Source organism: Gobio gobio (genome assembly GCF_949357685.1).
Source record: "Gobio gobio genome assembly, chromosome: 22".
Taxonomy (NCBI): domain Eukaryota; kingdom Metazoa; phylum Chordata; class Actinopteri; order Cypriniformes; family Gobionidae; genus Gobio; species Gobio gobio.
The window spans coordinates 4805145-4828012 of NC_137118.1; the positions used below are offsets into that span (position 1 = coordinate 4805145).

Sequence of the window (22868 nt, forward strand, 5' to 3'; positions counted from 1 at the left end):
TAACATGTCCCACATTGTCCCACACAAACTTAGTAATCGTCCCACATTTGGTTTGTTTGATGGTGGTCACCCTAGATGGGATGGGATGTCATGGGAAGGGATGGGATGGGATAGGATAGGATATAAAAAATGCTGGGTTGGTTAAACCCAAATCAAATATGGACAAACCCAGCCGTTGGGTTACATTTTTTTATATTTTATATTTATATTTTTGAGTGTAGGATAGGATAGGATAGAAAAGGATAGGATAGGAAAGGAAAGGACAGGACAGGACAGGACAGGACATGATGGGACAGAATAGGATAGACTCTAAAAAGTGCATCAAATATGGACAAACACAGCCGTTGGGTTACATTTTTAGATAATAATATTTAACCCAGCGGTTGAGTTTGTCCATATTTAACCCAAAATTGGGTTGAAACAACCCAGCACTTTTTAGAGTGCAGGATAGGATGCTATTTTGAAATAGAGTTTCTTGCATGCGACAACAAACACAGCACAAGTGATGTCTGATTTGTGAACAAATGACTCTTATGAATATATATGTGGAATAAATAACATTTCAACCCTCATTCTTAACCTTTGTCTGGAAAGATCATATTTAAGAGGAGATTCCTTTTAGTGTTGTCAGTAAACGGTCACTGACCGACGTGACACTCATTTAGGTGACTCACATCGCACCACTATATGTAGCTTTTTCTTTCTTTTCTTTTTTAAGAAAAAGTGTTACTTTTATTCAGCAAGGACACATTGATCAACAGTGACAGTAAAATTTTTTATATTGTTACGAAAGATTTACAAAATAATTTTTCTTCTGAAATTTAATTTCATTGAAGAATCCTGAATTTTTTTAAATCATGGTTTCCACAATGTGGAACGTTTTCAACATTAGTTATAATAATAAATGTTTCTTGAGCAGGAAATCATCATATTATAATGATTTCTGAAGACATGTGACACTGAAGACTGGAGTAATTCATCTTTGATCACTGGAATAAATACAATTTCAAATGTTCTTTAAATATAGTTGACATTTTTAATAATATTACTGTTTTTATTGTATTTCTGCTCAAATAAATGCAGCCTTGTTGAGCATAAAAATACTTTCCCCCCCAAATTATTGTTGTTTTAAAAGATGCATTAAAAAAAAAATGTATATAGAAATGTTGTTCCAAAACCGTGACATGTTTATATGATACAAATACAATCAGGATCACTACAAAATGACAGCATCAAATGAGAACTAAACCACTTTCAAACATCACTAAACAAAACATCTCCTAAATCTTATATTTTGGGGTCCTGCTGTTCCCTGGTGTTTTTATGCGCTGTCCTGTGACTTACAGCGTGACCCTTAATCATGTGTTATGGCGATGCTGTTTTCTTTTTAATTGAATCAGCCTTCTGCATGTCAGGCTTGGCTTAGTTTTCAAGAGTGAGTTTGAGCTTTCATTAGGTCTGCTCTTCAGCAGAAGCCTCTCTCTGGACAGGCTTAAACCAGTGCAAACATATTCATCCTCTGATGATACAGGAAATGTTAATGCTGTTAACATGACAAATGTCAACTTGCTAGAAGAAACCTTTAGACAGAGCCTATGCCTACAATCAAATGAAGATGACAGCGATTATATATTCAGCTGCTGTGTAATGTCGTCTGCTCTGACTGAACCAATTAAACTGGTTATTTTGAATACTGGTGTACGGCATAATGCACTTCCTTCAGAATATGTGATGTATGTACCAGACAAAAGAAGTCTGCAAATTTAAGTATGAGACTGTAAATGATGAATAATGCAGTCACATTATTAAATATGATCTCGTTCTGTGTCCGGCAGACATCCTCTCTTCCCTCTTCTGGCGTTGCTGTTTGAGAAGTGTGAGCAAGCAACACAGGGATCAGAATGCATCACCTCCGCCAGCTTTGACGTCGACATCGAGAACTTCGTCCACCAGCAAGAGCAGGACCACAAGCCTTTCTTCAGCGAGGACCCTGAACTAGACAACCTGGTAACCACTCGCTTCATCTGTGTCAAGTTCAGCTGTTTACCTGCTCTTGTTTACTTCCTGTAGACCACATTTGCACTGCCCTCTGCTGGCATATTGGCACTGTTTACAGCATTAAAACGACTAGGAATAAACAATGCTTTATTGAAAATTAAAAGTCAGAGATATTAGTCACAATGACACTCGGCCACCTCTAGTCCGTAGCTCTTTTTTTCCTTCTCATTTCCTCTAACTCTCCCCTTCATATTCATCATCTCTTCTCTTCTGTGCCCTGCAAGACAGTTAACAGTAATTAGAAATTAAGGGAAGGAGGAAGAAAAAGGTCACTGTTCATCATTACCGGGGCGCTCGGCCGACTAGCGCTGCTCAGTCAATTAACTCTGCATCTGTGTGCTTTACGACACACTGGTCACACACGGGTCTTCCGTTCACTAACTCTTTACCGCGACAGTTATAGCGCCCGCGCTACGCTTCGTTCTCGCCTGAGAGAGATGGCACTGAGCCCTGATTAAACGAGCTGCAGTAATTGGCAGATTTATCTCCTCCTTGGCAAAGCATTTTTTAGCCCATTTGGTCGTCCTTGAGTTCTGACTTTGGGCGGTGACTATTTGAATGGGTAGTTGGAACTGAAAGTTCAGTCCCGTCCAACTGTATCAGCAGAAGTCGAAAGTGTTTGTAGCATTAAGCAACGCAACCAGGCAAACGGTGGCAGGGCGGCCTGGCTAGGAAGCCTCAGATTTGTTTTGTTTTGTTCTAGTGTTTTAAGTGAGAAAAACACTTTTGTAGGTTATTTAAAGCAGCACTAGGTAACTTTTCAACCTTTATAATATATTTTCAAGACACTTGTGATGATACATCGACTTACAATAGGTTGAATGACACGTCTGCCATAGCCTGACGGGGTCTGTATCGTTTTTAATCGTACTTTTAAACTTCGGGTTTCGGGTAGTAACCCGAGAAAAAAAAGAACTACAAAATTCGACTGCTTTACGGCATATACGTCACTTCCACCACCACCCCCACTTCCTTAAATTCAGACGTGCGAGCCCAACTATCATTTGTTTGCCGAATGTTATAGTCATGGCCAAAGCAGCACAGAAAAATAAGAAAGCAAAGTTTTTGTCGGAGGAAAGCAAAAAGAGGAAACGAGAAAGTGATGGGATTAAAGGCAGGACGAGGATCAACATTGGGCCAGCGTTTGCTCGTTGGCGTGAGCTGAAGGAGGAGGGACTACATTCTTGCAAGTAAATACATAAGACGTACAAAATCATATTTTAGGATACCTAACATGTCTGTGATATTTGTTTATTTGTCTTGCCTCAAGCTATAATGCAAATCGATTTTTCAAATTTTCAGATTCATCTAGGGTAGCTTGATATTGTAATATTGACAATATATGGTTATTTCCTACCACTCAAACATTGAATTGAAGTATCATATAGATTCTGTAAAACGGTAACCAATAGACTAGGCTACTATAATGACGCTGGCTTGTAAACGTGAGCATCGCGATCATTTGGCGTTTGAAAAAAAATAAAACCCATGAAATTATATTCAATTGACATGCTGAAACATATGCCACTGTACCTGGGATGAAGACATTTCACACGCGACGCAAGCAGAACACCTGCATGTGAACTCCTGCAGTGTTCAGGGATATCATGGTTGTCATGTCAATAAATGCACGTGCGATGCATCCCCTGATGTTTACGACAGTAGTAGAGGACAATACTGTTTCCCAACTGTAGGGAGACCCCGAGAGCAAAACCTACCTAGTGCTGCTTTAAATAATTCACTTAATCATTTCAGAAATCCAGAATGTCCTGGTTGCCCTTTTCATACAATAAATGGTAAAAAAAAATCACCATAAAGGATAACGAAAATGGCCCATAGTGCATAATACTAATACTAATAGTCTTCTGAATTCATATTATAGATCAGTTCGAGGAACAGATGTTATTTCAAGTCTAAAATTCTTTGGTATTAAAATAAATTCATGAATAAATACAACTTTTTGAATAAATAAAAAATTACTCATGTCTTTCAGGTTGTATTATCTCTTTTTGTCAGTTTTGATGCCGTATTTTTTATTTAATTTTCAGTACCGGCATCTTGCAAAATTAAATTAATTAAATGTAAATATTAGATTTAACATTTAAATTCAAATGAAATGTTGCCTTGGCAAATATCTGAAGTAAGTTGAAATGTAATAACTAAAACTGAAATAATTATAAAGTATAGCTAAATATATATATTTTTTAAATGTATAAAAATGACAAAGGGTGTTATCATACACTCCGGCGCAACGCGTTGCAAGTTGACCAACAAAAGTCTCGAACCCGGGTCCGCCGGCATGAGAGTCGGACGCTCTAAGGAGGCTAAAGGCTTCAACCCCTAGCGTCATTCGCTACAGCATCAGAGGAGTGAGGTTTACTCGCACAGTGACTACTAGCTGGCCTCCATAACACTCCAATCCGGGTCACGGCACCAATGTAACCCCTCCTGTTCGAACTGCCCCGCTCCAAGCCAGCATGAGAGTCAGACGCTCTAACAAGGCGGCTAAAGGCTTCAACCCCTAATTTCAGTCGCTAGAGCGTCTCTTGAGATCAGAGGAGTGAGGTTTACTCGCACAGCGACTACTAGCTGGCCTCCGTTACACAAGCACAACTGGCTTTTAAAGGGAATGGGAGATGAGACTTTAATTGGTTTATTTGGGTTACGCCCAAAACACACCCATGACTCATTAAGAGACTAGGTACAACCCTTTTGGACCATGCGCCAGGCGCCCCAACCATTTTTCCCGTGTTAAACTAGCAAAAGTGGATTCGGACACGCCCTAAGTGCACCTGCGCCATGTGCTTCAGACCATGTGCTCTGATTGTTAAAATAGGGCCCTTAGTCTAGAACTACAATAACCATTATGTTTACACTAGTGGTGGGCATAGATACATTTTTTTAATCTAGATTAATCTCACTGTAATCTTGGAATTAATCTAGATTAATCTAGATTAAAATGGCTCATTTGAATTCTGCCGAAGGCATTCAGAATATGTGTGCTCATAAGTGATTGTTTGTCTTTTTGTAGTTTGAATAATAAATAACTTCTGTCCCTTTAAGACCTGATGCACGCATGGATCCTACTGTTCCTGTGAGCTGGTTACGACTGTGTTTACGTTAAAACCATAGGGTAAAACTCACCAAGATGGGCCTTGAGACATTTTTGAGTGTATTTGACCATTAATAAGCTGGGAAAAGGAGCTAATTTTTGCACTTGTATGTCAGAGGCGGCTTTATTACGGCATGTGTATGTGCGCTTCAGATGCGAGCGCGAAATCTGCGGGAATTAGTAGAATTAACGTTATGTGCAACCCTGCGTGAAATTCAGACCGGTCACACATGAGGAAAAATCCAGCAGAACACCCGTTCGCCATGTTCAGAGGGTTAAACGGACTGAATGAGAGGAGGAGGGTGCGTGTCAACTCGCTGTCGGTCGGAGAGGAGAGGAGAGGAGAGCGCAGCTGATATCGATACTGTAGATTAGAAAATGAGTATCGTATCGTTTCAGATATTTCAGTATCGATACATAGCGAAATATCGATATTTTTGACAACTCTAGTAGGCATACACACAGGTTCGAAGACTCGTTCTCTCACCCCCTACAGTGCAATTCGTCTAGGTGTACATCCGCGCTAAAATATCAAGGTGAAAGTCATCATAGTTTGCGTAGTCTAGACTCAGCTCCCAGCCCAACTTTGAGAATAGATTAACGGCGATATTTTATTTTATCGCCCAATAAGAAACGCCGATAACGGACCACCACTAGTTTACACACAGCGCACACACGCCTCTGCACTTATGATTTATCTCAAAATGGGGACAGGAGAGCTGTCAGTCAATAAATGGGAAAACAAAGTAACTTTTATAGATATTTTGCCGTAAATTTAAAAGCAATGTACTACTTTACTAGTTACTTGAAAAAAGTAATCTGATTACGTAACTCTCGCCACTTCCCCAACTCTGTGACGTAGATGGTGAAGGCGATCCAGGTGCTGCGGATCCACCTGCTGGAGCTGGAGAAGGTGAACGAGCTCTGTAAAGACTTCTGCAACCGTTACATCACCTGCCTCAAGACCAAGATGCACAGTGACAATCTGCTACGGAACGACCTGGGCGGCCCGTATTCTCCATCACAGACCAGCCTCGGCCTGCAGCAGGTGACTAACAAGTACATTTGCCCTAGACCTTCAGTCTAAAGGCTAAAGGTTGTTTCTAACTCATAAACACAGTGTCATATGAATGCACACACACTCACAGCAGTAACATTTACACTTGTACGAACCCAAGCTCTTCTCCCGGGGATGCGAAAGGTCACATCTGGCTTGCCCTTGCTGCTCCTGCTGAACTTTGCTGACCTCTGCGTGAGAAGACTTAAAACACACTCTTTCAGATGTTTTATCTAGGGCTGTCAATCGATTATAACGGAATTAAAATGGCAATCAAATGATCAGATTATTCAGAATTAATCACACACTACTGTTCAAAAGTTTGGGGTCAGTATTTGTTTTTTAAATAACTGAATACTTTTATTCAGCAAGCACGCACTGAACTGATCAAAAGAGTAATGTTATAAACATTTATAATGTTACAAAAGATTTCAAAGAATTGCTTTTCTTTTGAACTTCTATTCATCATAAAAAAATATTTTCTTAATTGATATTAATAAGAAATGTTTCTTGAGCACGGAATCTGCATCCGGAATCTAGAATAATTTTACAGAGCCCTGCACAATATTACAGTCACATGGTCACCTGTCACTTCCCAGCATCCTCCTTGACTCTCACCTGCATGCACTTGATGATCACGCACACCTGCACCTCATCTTCTCCCGCATCTAGACGGCTACATAAACACACACTTTATGTGAATGTCCTGACTATGACACACACACAACGCCAGTATCAAGTTCTCTTTCACGCTTGAACGAACAATAACTCACAGAATTATGTCAAAATGGCCGTTTTGTGGAGTATTCTCATAAGAGAGTCTTAAATGAGTTAAATAAAGTCTTAAATGAACGTAAAGAGTTGTGAGGAAATGAGATGTGTGTGACAGCGTCAGATCCGCGTCATGTTCGGCAGCGGCAGATCTTAAAGTGACAGCAGCCTAATAAACCAGCAACTGTGATTCTGTCATTAATGTTCATCAAAGAACAAACATAACAGAGAAAATTGTAGCTTTAATAAGGAATAATCTATATTTAATTTATTTTTCATGCAGTTAAGACTGTAAAGTGTTTGATAACTTTATTCACGTTCTGTATATTGATTATATTTGAAGGCCACAGGTAAATATGACATTTATTATAATGGTTTTATGTGAAGATTGTTTTAAGTTCACTTAAATTAAAAGTAATATTTTACAGCCTAATAAATGTTGAAATTGATATAGCTTTCAATTATACTTTAATGTTGAATGTCAATCATTAATGTTTCAATCAGTATCAGTGATTCTGGCCTTCATTCATAAAATGTATAAGAAATACTGTCTTTAAGTTGTTTCTATGTTAATTTGGAGAGCAACTGTGGAATTATTACAATTTGAAAATATTAAAAACTCCTATGTTTTTAATCGCAGATATTTACAGGGTTCCCACGCTTCTTGAAAGTTCTTGAATTTCAGACACATGGATTCAAGGCCTTCAAAGTACTTGAAAACAAACATAGGTCCTTGAAAGTGCTTGAATTAAGCATTAACTACATTTTGTTAGAGTAGCATGGTGCTATTACAAAAATTGGCCTTCATGCGCTGCCAAAGCCAGAACAAAACATCATTACGGGAGGAAGCTATTTCAATATATTTCTGCTGTTCCATAAGCACCATCTACTGTCAAAGGCCCTATTCGAATGGTAATTGTTTCTCGTGGGGTCATAAGGTATTTTCATCATTGACAGGGGCTAGTCAGTGATTTTATTGCCGCCCAAATACAGAATGTGTTTTTCTCCCACCACCCGCGTAAAAATCCCTGTCCGAATTACCTACTGTTTTTTTTAGATAAACACCAAGGACGTGTGGTAATTGAATTGCCGTCCAAATCCACATCTCTGAGTTTTCAAGATGAGATCACTTCCCTGTTTATATCCTTTTTGACCACTGCAGGCCACCATGCGGTTGCGCTTTGCTGTAATTTGGATGCATTTTAAAGATCTAGACTTTCCTTACTGAAATGCTGGCAAGTATTTACAAGAGCAATATTTCATCACCGTTCAAAAAATAAAAAGAAGAAAAGCACATAAACATTTGAATTATATATGTTAAATATAATATATGTGCAGGTCTTAAAAGCCTTCAAATTGATTTTTAAAAAAGGTACATGTACAGGTGATTTAATAAATAATTTAGCATATTTTTAATGCCTAACAATTAACTTGTCCATATCTTTTCATTTAATTGGAAAATTCATGTATACAATGTTATCTCTATATTTTGATGTTATAATTAAGTAATGATTTATAAAAAAGAAAACTAAAACTAGTGTGAAATAAATGTTAAAAGCAGGAATAAGAGAGCTGAAAAATGCATCTCTCGTTAAAACTCGCTCGCTCTTGTTCACCAGCCTCTTTCCTCATTGGATTTTGTCAAATTTGACATTTTTCCTCATTGGAAACTGTATTTTAGTTGTCAGTATATGCCTTAGCGTTACTGCATTAATTATAGACACCGGTATAGTAGGTATTTGATATATTGGCAGTAACACACCCACCTTTGTCGTATTTGTTGTGCTTGATTTAAAATAAAAGGGGCTTTGAAAAGTCCTTGAATCTGGTGTTCATGAAAGAGTGGGAACCCTGTATTTATATAATAATTATAATAGTATATTTATATTAAACAATATGATTTAATCATACTAACTTGTTAAATTGCCACTGTCTTACAAGTAATTTCCCCCAAGAAATTCAGATGTGGACACTAACTACAGTCTCCGCCTCCTCTTACAGGACCTGCTCCAGAACTCATCCCCGTCCCTCACCTCTGTCTCCAGCACGGTAAACCCCTCTGGGATCGTAGTCCCTGCCGGTTCGCTGCAACAGAACAACGTTGCCATGACCACTATCAACTCTCAGGTGGTCTCAGGTGAGGAGGCCAATCATCAGTCCCAAACTCAGAGATCTCAGCTTTCAGAAAACAGCTTTCCTTTCCAAATCCGTGACATCTAACGGAAGCAAATGAGGCTTCCGTGTAATGCACATTATCTTCATTTATATAGCCCTTTCTTGTACTAATTTTCCCTCTTTACAGCCACACAGAACAGTACTTTCACATTGTGAATACAGAACGTCTAATTACTGTGAAATCGAGCTAATTAGCAGCAAAACAGGAACTCCTTGTTCTCTTCTTGAGCCGTTGCGAATAGCCTTTTGTTTTATTGTGGCGCAGTGAACGGGAGGTGAATTGGTTTGTTTTTGTGCTGTAGGGTAATTACAGTAGTTCAACAACAGGCAGGTAAAGTCTGTGATAACCTCAGGCCCGTGTCTGTGTCTGATTCCCACAGGTGGGACGCTGTATCAACCGGTGGCAATGGTTACCTCACAGGGGCAGGTGTTAACCCAGGGGTTACCACAGGGAACCATCCAAATCCAAAACAATCAGGTGAGGGAAACGGCTCGACAGACAACACTCGCTGCAGAGAAACCGCAGGGCTGTGTCTTCACCACTAATGAAGCTGTAGAATTCTGCTGACTTCAACACCATGTGTACACAGAAGCACTGCTGGTGCAAAGAAGCATTAACACCACAAACGCCCGATGCCTTCAGTTTACGGACGCCCTGTTTACTATTTACAAGCATTTACATGGCTTCAGACGGTTGCATCGGCATATTTTGATCCGCTTGTGATGTCTATGGCCTACTAATTTAAATGAACATTGGCCCTTATTCATAAAACACAAGCAGAACAAATTTGTGTGTAAATAATTGATAAATCCATTCATACGTTAATTACCCCATTGAAGTGGATGCAATTTATGAATGGTTTTACATAAGATGCAGAAATGTTCTCCTTTCTCTTCACAAATAAGACCCAGAATGGAGGGAAAAATTGAAATGTAAAATTATTTGCCAATTTAAAAAAAAAAAATGCATTAAATTATTTTTATTTAATATATATATGTGTGTGTGTGTGTGTGTGTGTGTGTGTGTGTGTGTGTGTGTGTGTGTGTGTGTGTGTGTGTGTGTGTGTGTGTGTGTGTGTGTGTGTGTGTGTGTGTGTGTGTGTGTGTGTGTGTGTGTGTGTGTGTGTGTGTGTGTGTGTGTGTGTGTGTGTGTGTGTGTGTGTGTGTGTGTGTGTGTGTGTGTGTGTGTGTGTGTGTGTGTGTGTGTGTGTGTGTGTGTGTGTGTGTGTGTGTAAAACAATATTATTATAAAACAATTAAATCATTTTTAAATAAACAAGATTAATCTAATGGTTTACTTATTGGTTTTACAAATAAGGCCCAGGTATTTTTTTAATGTATTTGTTAAATTTTTTGTTAAATTATTAATTAAATTTAAAAAATGTATTTAAAATATTATATATATATATATATATATATATATATATATATATATATATATATATATATATATATATATATATATATATATATTACATACATACACACACACACACACAAAAATTTATTTAAAATATATTATATATATATATATATATATATATATATATATATATATATATATATATATATATATATATATATATATATATATATATATATATAATAGTTATTATTATTATTATTATTATTATTATTAAATAATTCTTTTTTAAATAAAAAAAATTATAAAATAATTAATTTTTAAATAAATATATATATATATATATATATATATATATATATATATATATATATATATATAATAGTTATTATTATTATTAAATAATTATTTAAAAACAAAAAATTATAAAATAATTAATTAAAAAAAAAAAAATATATATATATATATATATATATATATATATATATATATATATATATATATATATATATATATATATATATATATATATATATATATATTTAAAAATTTATATTTATTTAAAAATGAATCATTACGTAATCTGATTTGATTAAAAAATATTTTGTAATTTTTATGTAATCTATTTATTATTTAATAATTATAATATATATATATAATATTGTTATTATTATAAATAATATATATTATATTTTGTATAATTGTATATTTACATATTTTATTCCACAAAGTAAATTAATAATGGACTTTGCATAATTTCGTTTTTTCAATTAATGTTATTGTCATTTAGCTGTTGCTTAGAGCTAAACCTGACTGCTCCATTAGTTAGCAAAACCCCTAAGGTGACGCGTCACATCAGCGATCACAGATAATCTCATAATGCGTTGCTCGCTTCCAGTATAGACATGATGCAGTTTATTTAGCATGCTATTTTATTTTGCTGTAAAGTATGAGTCAGGTGAGCCAGGGTTTGACAGGCAGCTGGAGCCCGTGTGGATACCCAACACCGGGCCGAGGTGCTTCACTACACGCAAGCTGGGAATAGAGTTGTGCCCGTAGCTACTTCTCCGACAAGCTTTCAGTAATAATACCGCTGCATGAAGCCTCCAATTAATTCACCCTGCTTCCTGAATCACACACTCTCCCCCAATGTGTGTGTGTGTGTGTGTGTGTGTGTGTGTGTGTGTGTGTGTGTGTGTGTGTGTGTGTGTGTGTGTGTGTGTGTGTTGAGGAATGGGGGAAGAACCACATGACACCCAGCTGCAAATGTAATGAGGAGGTTGTTTTTAGAGCTTGATTATTATTTATTTATTTAAAAATTTTAAAATCAGTGGGGAGCTGCTGCTTTTTATGGCTTTCAGTGGCAATGGTAGCATGAAATTAATTATCCCTATTTTCAAAGTGGAAATGTTAATTTTTCCTTTTCTTCTTTTATTAATTTATTTATTCGCACGCGGAGCTCTCGTAGATTATGCATCTTAAACTTCACTGAAATGTTAATATGCCAGTCTCAGAATGGAGTAAACCAAAGGAAAATAAATAGTTAATTTAGCACGCATCCTTTACTCAAACTCGCCTTACATTAATCGTGCTCGAGTTCACAGCGTATAATAAGTTGGATGAAAAGAAAATAAATGCGACTGCATTTTCTGCAGCTCTTTTAGTTGATGAAAGGCTTCTGTAAATGTACCCTCCTTGGCTTTAATTTTAGGTATCATTACTCCCATTGCGTTGCTATGGTGACTGAAGGCATTCCTGCCCCTGCCAAAGAAATGGTGACTGGCGACTCGCTTTGTTTCCGTGGCAACTCTCCCTCCCGCTCCCCCACTCACTTTCACTTCTCTCTTTCTTCCAAGGTGAACCTGGACTTGTCCTCACTCTTGGATGGCGACGACAAGAAATCAAAAAACAAACGAGGCGTCCTTCCCAAACACGCCACAAACATTATGCGTTCCTGGCTCTTCCAGCATCTCATGGTGAGAAGAAGGATGCGTGCTCTTCTCGCATTATTATAGATCGGAGTTTCAAATGCACTGCATTTCAATCATTTCTGCTTCTTGATTTCATGATATATACAGTTACCCCAGAAGACTGAAAATAAATGTAAAAAAATAATATTGCATCCCGATTTTGTTTTTTCCAGCATCCTTATCCTACAGAAGATGAGAAAAGACAGATCGCAGCGCAAACAAATCTCACCTTATTACAGGTGAACAACTGGTAAGAATGGCTGGTTTTGTTGCATTAGTGTAATCCACAGCAAAATGGCGCCATCTCATGGCCACAAGCGAAATCTCAAATCTTGTTTATGATTTGCAAATAGTCCTGGTGTGTCTTATGTGTGCATTCTCTCTCTCTCTCGTCTCTCTTTGAAAGGTTTATCAATGCCCGCAGGCGTATACTACAGCCCATGCTGGACGCCAGTAATCCTGACCCCGCCCCCAAAGCCAAGAAGATGAAATCTCAGCACAGACCCACGCAGCGCTTCTGGCCCGACTCCATTGTAGCTGGAGTCCTGCAGACACACGGATCCCACTCAGCAAACAATTCAGACAGTCAGTGATGTCCGCATATTCTCTAATGGCAGATGTTATTAACATATATTATATATACCGAACACTAAATATTAAAAATGATTGTTCATTATATTTCTGTCTGAGTAGAGTTTATCCTCAGGCTTGAAATCACAATTTCAAAACTTAGTATTTCCCACTGCAGCTATATAAATGGAAATGTATATATGTATACACAGATCAGGCATAACATTATGACCTAATATTGTGTTGGTCCCCCTTCTGCTGCCAAAACAGCCCTGACCCGTCGAGGCATGGACTCCTCTAGACCCCTGAAGGTGTGCTGTGGTATCTGTCACCAAGATGTTAGCAGCAGGTCCTTTAAGTCCTGTAAGTTACGAGGTGGGGCCTCCATGGATCGGACTTGTTTGTTCAGCAAATCCCACAGATGCTCGATTGGATTGAGATCTGGGGAATTTAGAGGTCAAGTCAACACCTCAAACTTGTGCTTCTCAAACCATTCCTGAAGCATTTGTGCTTTGTGGCGGCGCATTATCTGCTGAAAGAGCCACAGCCACCAGGGAATACCGTTTCCATGAAAGGGTCTATAGGTGGTACGTGTCAAAGTCACATCCACATGGATGGCAGGACCCAAGGTTTCCCAGCAGAACATTGCCCAAAGCATCACTGACTCCTCCGGCTTGCCTTCTTCCCATAGTGCACCTGGTGCCATGTGTTCCCCAGGTAAGCCACGCACACACACCCGGACATCCACGTGATGTAGAAGAAAGCGTGATTCATCTTCCACTGCTCTGTGGTCCAGTTCTGATGCTCACGTGCCACTGTTGGTGCTTTGGGCGGGGTCAGGGGTCAGCATGGGCACTGGTCAGCGGCTGTGCCGCCCCATACACAACAAACTGAGATGCTCTGTGTATTCTGACACCTTTCTATCAGAACCAGCATTAACTTCTTGAGCAATTTGAGCTCCAGTAGCTCGTCTGTTTGATCGGACCACACAGGCATCAATGAGCCTCGGCCGCCCATGACACTGTGGCCGGTTCTCCACTGGTCCTCCATGACACTGTGGCCGGTTCTCCACTGGTCCTCCATGACCCTGTGGCCGGTTCTCCACTGGTCCTCCATGACCCTGTGGCCGGTTCTCCACTGGTCCTTCATGACCCTGTGGCCGGTTCTCCACTGGTCCTCCATGACCCTGTGGCCGGTTCTCCACTGGTCCTCCATGACACTGTGGCCGGTTCTCCACTGGTCCTCCATGACCCTGTGGCCGGTTCTCCACTGGTCCTTCATGACCCTGTGGCCGGTTCTCCACTGGTCCTTCATGACACTGTGGCCGGTTCTCCACTGGTCCTTCATGACCCTGTGGCCGGTTCTCCACTGGTCCTTCATGACCCTGTGGCCGGTTCTCCACTGGTCCTTCATGACCCTGTGGCCGGTTCTCCACTGGTCCTCCATGACACTGTGGCCGGTTCTCCACTGGTCCTTCATGACCCTGTGGCCGGTTCTCCACTGGTCCTTCATGACACTGTGGCCGGTTCTCCACTGGTCCTTCATGACCCTGTGGCCGGTTCTCCACTGGTCCTCCATGACACTGTGGCCGGTTCTCCACTGGTCCTTCATGACCCTGTGGCCGGTTCTCCACTGGTCCTCCATGACCCTGTGGCCGGTTCTCCACTGGTCCTCCATGACCCTGTGGCCGGTTCTCCACTGGTCCTCCATGACCCTGTGGCCGGTTCTCCACTGGTCCTTCATGACACTGTGGCCGGTTCTCCACTGGTCCTTCATGACCCTGTGGCCGGTTCTCCACTGGTCCTCCATGACACTGTGGCCGGTTCTCCACTGGTCCTTCATGACCCTGTGGCCGGTTCTCCACTGGTCCTCCATGACCCTGTGGCCGGTTCTCCACTGGTCCTCCATGACCCTGTGGCCGGTTCTCCACTGGTCCTCCATGACCCTGTGGCCGGTTCTCCACTGGTCCTCCATGACCCTGTGGCCGGTTCTCCACTGGTCCTCCATGACACTGTGGCCGGTTCTCCACTGGTCCTCCATGACCCTGTGGCCGGTTCTCCACTGGTCCTTCATGACCCTGTGGCCGGTTCTCCACTGGTCCTTCATGACACTGTGGCCGGTTCTCCACTGGTCCTTCATGACCCTGTGGCCGGTTCTCCACTGGTCCTTCATGACCCTGTGGCCGGTTCTCCACTGGTCCTCCATGACACTGTGGCCGGTTCTCCACTGGTCCTTCATGACCCTGTGGCCGGTTCTCCACTGGTCCTTCATGACACTGTGGCCGGTTCTCCACTGGTCCTTCATGACCCTGTGGCCGGTTCTCCACTGGTCCTCCATGACACTGTGGCCGGTTCTCCACTGGTCCTTCATGACCCTGTGGCCGGTTCTCCACTGGTCCTCCATGACCCTGTGGCCGGTTCTCCACTGGTCCTCCATGACCCTGTGGCCGGTTCTCCACTGGTCCTCCATGACCCTGTGGCCGGTTCTCCACTGGTCCTTCATGACACTGTGGCCGGTTCTCCACTGGTCCTTCATGACCCTGTGGCCGGTTCTCCACTGGTCCTCCATGACACTGTGGCCGGTTCTCCACTGGTCCTTCATGACCCTGTGGCCGGTTCTCCACTGGTCCTCCATGACCCTGTGGCCGGTTCTCCACTGGTCCTCCATGACCCTGTGGCCGGTTCTCCACTGGTCCTCCATGACCCTGTGGCCGGTTCTCCACTGGTCCTCCATGACCCTGTGGCCGGTTCTCCACTGGTCCTTCCTTGGAGCACTTTTGATAGAGACTGACCACTGCAGACCGGGAACACCCCACAAGAGCTGCAGTTTTGGAGATGCTCTGACCCAGTCGTCTAGCCGTCACAATCTGGCCCTTGTCAAACTCGCTCAAATCCTTACGCTTGCCCATTTTTCCTGCTTCTAACACATCAACTTTGAGGACAAAATGTTCACTTGCTGCCTAATATATCCCACACACTAACAGATGATGAAGAGAAAATCACTTCACCTGGTCATAATGTTATGCCTGATTAAGTGTGTTGCAGACAGTCTATGTTTTTGCAATGTACTAATTGTGTTTCTGCGTGTGTTTGTCAGATTCTCTGGGCATGGACGGCCTGCAGCCTCTGTCCTCCGATTCCGCCACACTGGCGATGCAGCAAGCCATGCTGGGAGGAACCGACGATTCCATGGACGGCACAGAAGAGGAGGACGAGGAAGAGGAGGAAGAAGAGGGAATCGACGAGGAGGAAGATGAAGAAGAGGATGAAGAAAGCGAGGGAGGCAGACAGATGGCTCGGAGAGATCTGTGCCTCAACCACAACGAAGGACTTGAATAAAGGATCAGATAGACGGAAATGACATAATTGACTTAACTCTTACTCATCCCCATGGCAACACATCTCAACACTGCCCAGCGGACACTAAGTGCCATGGACCATCCAATCAGAATGAAAGACTCGATGAATGCATCGAATTCATGTTAAAGGGAGCATTTGAGGGAGGAGAGGACGTACTGTACATTGGCCGTTGAGCAACTACTCTCATTCATATAATCCATTTAAGCCTTACTTTGTTTATTATGTCTCTTTGGTTCTCAGGTGTCTTAGCATGACATAATGTCTACCCTCTTACAGTCATATTGATAACCATGCAATGAGTGGATGTTTTAGGCATGTTTCTTTTTTTCTTTTTGTAGAGTTAACAAAATATTCAAAAAAAAAGAAACAATCTAAATGCCTGACAGCACAATGTATGTACATTTGATAGTGATGCATTTTACCCAGACACTTCATATTTATTTTATAAACTGTCAAAAGGCAGTGGCACAATCAACAGGGACGCTGGACGCTGGATCAGCTCTTGTGTAAAACAAACGCATGTTGGGAGACTCGACGCGGAGTGCCAAGCATCTCTTCCACGCAAAGAACAAAACTCTCGTGCCCTTTTGAAACCGTAAGGACCTACAAATGACGTTTACTGAAGAACACTGCAGGAAAAAAAGACATATTTACAGGTGCGTATCACACCCTGAAACGCCCCTCTTTATTTTATGTGAAGGACGAAACAAAAACTGTGAAGATATTTCTGAGTCTACAGATTGAATCACCCGTTCCTGATGTGATGTTTAGAAAAGACAGAGGATGTTTCTGAATGTTATTGCAGTTGGTCTTTGTGAAGTACATGTTTCTCATTATCCTTTTCTTGGTTGTTTTTTTTTAATTGTTCTTCCAGAGCAAGTGATGATGATGATGATGATGATGATGATGATGATGATGATAGGGGAGCTTTTGAATTATTTGTTTGTATACATTGTTGTCATAATCTATTGTGTTTCAGTAGACCATTTTTGATAATTAAAAACTATGACTCTTTAGTGGACCTGGGTGTCATTTACCTATAGTACATATGAATACACAAACATTATAATATTCACCATTTTGTTGGGTTCTTAAAGCATACGGTGGCCCAGTAGTGCACAACACAACGAAATTAAGCCACAACACAAAATCAAGCCACAACACAACAAAATCAAGCCACAACACAACGAAATTAAGCCACAACACAACGAAATTAAGCCACAACACAACGAAATTAAGCCACAACACAACAAAATCAAGCCACAACACAACAAAATCAAACCACAACACAACAAAATCAAGCCACAACACAACGAAATTAAGCCACAACGAAATTAAGCCACAACACAACGAAATTAAGCCACAACACAACAAAATCAAGCCACAACACAAAATTAAGCCACAACACAACAAAATCAAGCCACAACACAACAAAATCAAACCACAACAAAATCAAGCCACAACACAACTAAATTAAGCCACAACATAACAGAATCAAGCCACAACACAACGAAATTAGTATAGAGGTAAGTCTTCTCATCTCAGCCATAAAGGTGTCAAACGAAATAAAGCCACAACACAACTAAATTAAGCCACAACAAAATCAAGCCACAACACAACAAAATTAAGCCACAACACAACAGAATCAAGCCACAACACAGCGAAATTAAGCCACAACACAACGAAATCAAGCCACAACACAACGGAAAAGCCACAACACAACAAAATAAAACCACAACACAACAGAATCAAGCCACAACACAGCGAAATTAAGCCACAACACAACGAAATCAAGCCACAACACAGCGAAATTAAGCCACAACAAAATCAAGCCACAACACAACGAAATTAAGCCACAACAAAATCAAGCCACAACTAAACTAAATTAAGCCACAACAAAATCAAGCCACAACACAACAAAATTAAGCCACAACACAACAAAATTAAGCCACAACACAGCGAAATTAAGCCACAACACAACGAAATCAAGCCACAACGCAACGGAAAAGCCACAACACAACAAAATAAAGCCACAGCACAACAAAATCAAGCCACAACACAACTAAATCAAGCCACAAGCCACAACACAACGAAATCAAGCCACAACTCAACGAAATCAAGCCACAACACAACGAAATTAAGCCACAACACAATGAAGTTAACTCAAAACACAAAACTCAATCTCGCCTTGGGTAACCAAAGAGCTAGAGCCAGCCCTGTAACAGAATCAAGCCACAACACAACGAAATTAAGCCACAACACAACAGAATCAAGCCACAACACAACAAAATTAAGCCACAACAAAATCAAGCCACAACACAACGAAATTAAGCCACAACACAACAGAATCAAGCCACAACACAGCGAAATTAAGCCACAACAAAATCAAGCCACAACACAACGAAATTAAGCCACAACACAACAGAATCAAGCCAAAACACAACGAAATTAAGCCACAACACAACAAAATTAAGCCATAACACAGCGAAATTAAGCCACAACACAACAAAATCAAGCCACAACGCAACGGAAAAGCCACAACACAACAAAATAAAGCCACAGCACAACAAAATCAAGCCACAACACAACTAAATCAAGCCACAAGCCACAACACAACTAAATCAAGCCACAACTCAACGAAATCAAGCCACAACACAACGAAATTAAGCCACAACACAATGAAGTTAAGCCACAACACAACTAAATCAAGCCACAACACAATGAAGTTAAGCCACAACACAACTAAATCAAGCCACAACACAACTAAATCAAGCCACAACACAACGAAATCAAGCCACAACACAACGAAATTAAGCCACAACACAATGAAGTTAAGCCACAACACAACGGAAAAGCCACAACACAACGAAATTAAGCCACAACACAATGAAGTTAAGCCACAACACAACAAAATCAAGCCACAACGGAAAAGCCACAACACAACGAAAATGCTCCCGACCACTAGGGGGCACTCGGAGCACGCAAGTTAGTTTTCCTTACCACTGTTCCATAGATTCGGCAGTCTTACAAATATATCAATACTACGATCAGTTTAAGTGTATGTAACCATTGTATATCGACATTAAATATTAATTAAAAATCACCTACATGCATTATAGCTGCATATTTATACTCGAGAATGCTTTGACCCGCTACCACGGCGCATGATGCTTAAGGGAACGTCTGCCAAAAAAAAACGTATAATTTGTATTACACTGTATAAATTTATAAGTATTATTAACAATACAATCAAGCTTTGGAATCTGAATATGTCTGTTTTTAAATGTGAAAATTTGTTTGAAAATGTTTTAATTAATAAAAATTATACGTTTCAACCACATGGTGGAATTGGTAGACGAGTATAAATATGCAGCTATAGCATGTAGGTGGTTTTGAATTAATATTTCATGTCGATTTACAATGGTTACATACTGTTAAAATTGGTATTGATATCTTTGTAAGCTTGCCAAATCTAGAACAGTGGACTAACTTTACCATGCTCCGAGAGCCCCCTAGTGGTCGGGACCATTTCCGTTGTGTTGTGGCTTGATTTCGTTGTGCTGTGCACTACTGGGCCACCGTAGGGGCTAAACCTATTAAAACATTTTGGTAACATTTTACATTTTCATTAGTTAACATGAACTAATAATGAACTGTACTTCCACAGCATTTATTAATCTTTGATAATGTTACATGAATAAACAGTGAACAGCTGTATTTTTATTACCGGACGTGGTAACACTTTACAATTAGGTTGTATTACTTAACATTAGTTAATGCATTAGTTAATATGAACAACACCTCTGTTCCGCATTAGTTATTCTTTGTTGATGTTGACTTACACACATATTAATGCATCTATTCACATTAACAGCGGAGTTAGTTAATGCATTAGTTAACATGATCTAACTATGAATGTTCAACTCTGTTCAGCATTAGTTAATCTTAACAAACACACATATTAATGCATGTATTCACGTTAACAGTGCAATTAGTTAACATTAGTTAATGCATTAGTTAACATGAACTAACCATGAACAATGCCTGCTTTACTGTACATATTTACATGAGTTTACGAAGCACTAAGGATGAACATTTCTAACTCACCATCTTACTCTAAAGGTACAAATGATGTTGTGTACTTTATCAACATTATTTAACAAAGCTGTATTAATGGTTTTTGAGAACCTTATTATAAAGTGTACACTATTTCAACATGAACTGACGTGTTAACATTTGTAGGTTTGTTACAAAGTAGTAAATAATAACACATGCTTTGTTAAGGGCAATTCATGTTAATAAAGAGTCTACAAATGTTAGTAACACATCAGTTAATGTTGAAATAGTGTACTCTTTACAATAAGGTTCACACATTTCATTAATAAATGCTTTGGTAATGGTAAGTCGTGTTAATAGAAGTCTACACATGTTAGTAACACATCAGGTAATGTTAAAATAGTGTCAATAAGGGTCACAAAATCCATTAATAAATGCTTTGTTGAATGTAAGTAATGATAGTAAAGTGTAAACATGGACAACCTACCCGTTGATGGCAGATGGTTTCCACTGTAGAATTATGTTTACCAACAGCCCAAAATCAATGGCTTATTAAATAATGTTGATAAGGTGCAGAACAGCAATTTTTACCTTTAGAGTAAGCTGGTGAGTTAGAAATGTCCATCCTTATGTGTGTCAACTAAACTAATGTAAATATGTACAGTAAGATAACCTTACAAAAACAGTCAAGCTACAGGCATTGTTCATGGTTAGTTCATGTTAACTAATGTAAACTAATTGGACTGTTAACGTGAATACATGCATTAATATATGTGAGTTAAGATTAACTAATGCTGAACAGAGGCATTGTTCATGGTTAGTTCATCTTAACCAATACATTAACTAATGTTTACTAATACAACCTTAACGTTACAACGTTAACAAAGATGATGATACTGTAACAAATGTAATGATCATACATTAAATAATCACTTTATTGAAAAGTGTTACCAATATTTTTGTTAACTGAAATAAAGTATATTATAAAAATATTAAATAGTTAAAATGTTGAATAAATTAGAATGTTTCCTTGGCAAGTTGAATCACTTAAATTATTAACTGGAAATAAATAAAGATTATAAATGAACTAAAACTGAAAAAAATAAAAAAATAAATATTTATATATATATATATATATATATATATATATATATATATATATATATATATATATATATATATATATATATATATATATATATATATATATATATATATATATATATATATATATATATATATATATATATATATATATATATTAGCCTATTTTAGGCAACAACAAAAAAATTGCCTGTACTATATATTTATATAAAGTATATATAAATATATAGTATAGGCTAATTAAAAAAAATATTTATATATATAAAGCAAAATCCAAACAGAAAAACAGCTAATTGAAAATATTAAACTATAATACTATATATACAATGCAAATACTGCTTTGTTGTGACAAAAACAGGGTGGAAAAAATAATAATAATAAAAATATATATATCCATAGAGGATTATTGTCTGTATTTAAGCTGGAAAAATTCTTAAATTTACTAAAGATAAACACAGTATTTCTTGGAACTATTTACTTCTGGAAATGCTTATTATTATGTTTAATTTCATAATCATAATGCTCATATAAATAAGTGTATTTTTGGATTGCATCTTTAAGACTTCCTTGAAAGTTACTCACTGTTACTATAACTTTTGAAACCTAAATAACTATAACCTAAAAGGCACAGTTAAGCTTTATGAAAATCTCTAGCTGCCAAACAAGGAGTAAAAATAAAACCTCATGATTTCCTGCAAGGATTTTTAAAACCCCTTCATGGCCACTGGCATCTACAGCTCTTTTTCCATTGGTGAATATTTTTGGCTGACTAAACACCTTCCATACGCATAAAGAAGTGTTTAATTTATGCAGCCATTTCTGGATGTTTACTCAGATTGCAAACTCCTCGAAATCTTTGTTTCACTTAAAAGTTGTGCAGTGTGTTCAAATGAACATCGTTTGGGCATGATTGGGTTAAACAGCCTTCTGAAGAGCTCTGTAGGTCTGGATGCATCTGAAATAACAGTGTTTTTGGCAGTCCAGTACATGCACTCTTGAGCATGGCACAGGCAGGGCCGGTCAGGGCTGGAGAGTATAAATAACCCGGGAAATGACAGAGGCAAGAAAAGCCACATAGCCGGGTGCATTTGAAGTGGATTGGTGCCACTGGGCTGATGAGCATGTCAGGGAATTCAGTGGATCTGCAGGCCACCTCCACCCTCTCTCTCTGCTTTCTAGCTCTTTTAATTACCCTGTAACCCCAGCCCAGTACAGCCTCTCATTTTGCCCAGACCTCCTCCGGTATTTAAAATCCACGCCAGCATCCCTCTCC

General features: G+C 39.2%; 1 protein-coding gene across 3 annotated transcripts in view; it reads left to right on the plus strand.

Annotated features, from left to right (window-relative positions):
• The window catches only part of pknox2 (pbx/knotted 1 homeobox 2), a 123744-nt gene extending 106289 nt beyond the window's left edge, over positions 1–17455 (plus strand). For 2 of the 3 annotated variants that reach the window (XM_079804833.1, XM_079804834.1), the window contains exons 5-12: positions 1836–2007; positions 6033–6218; positions 9000–9135; positions 9554–9651; positions 12393–12512; positions 12680–12756; positions 12913–13091; positions 16173–17455. In XM_079804833.1, coding sequence (XP_079660959.1) covers positions 1836–2007; positions 6033–6218; positions 9000–9135; positions 9554–9651; positions 12393–12512; positions 12680–12756; positions 12913–13091; positions 16173–16414 — 1210 coding nt within the window. In that variant the 3' untranslated portion in view covers positions 16415–17455. The remainder of the gene's footprint in view (positions 1–1835; positions 2008–6032; positions 6219–8999; positions 9136–9553; positions 9652–12392; positions 12513–12679; positions 12757–12912; positions 13092–16172) is intronic. The other variant, XR_013815588.1, reaches the window with a different exon arrangement.
• Positions 17456–22868: the final 5413 nt, after the last annotated feature.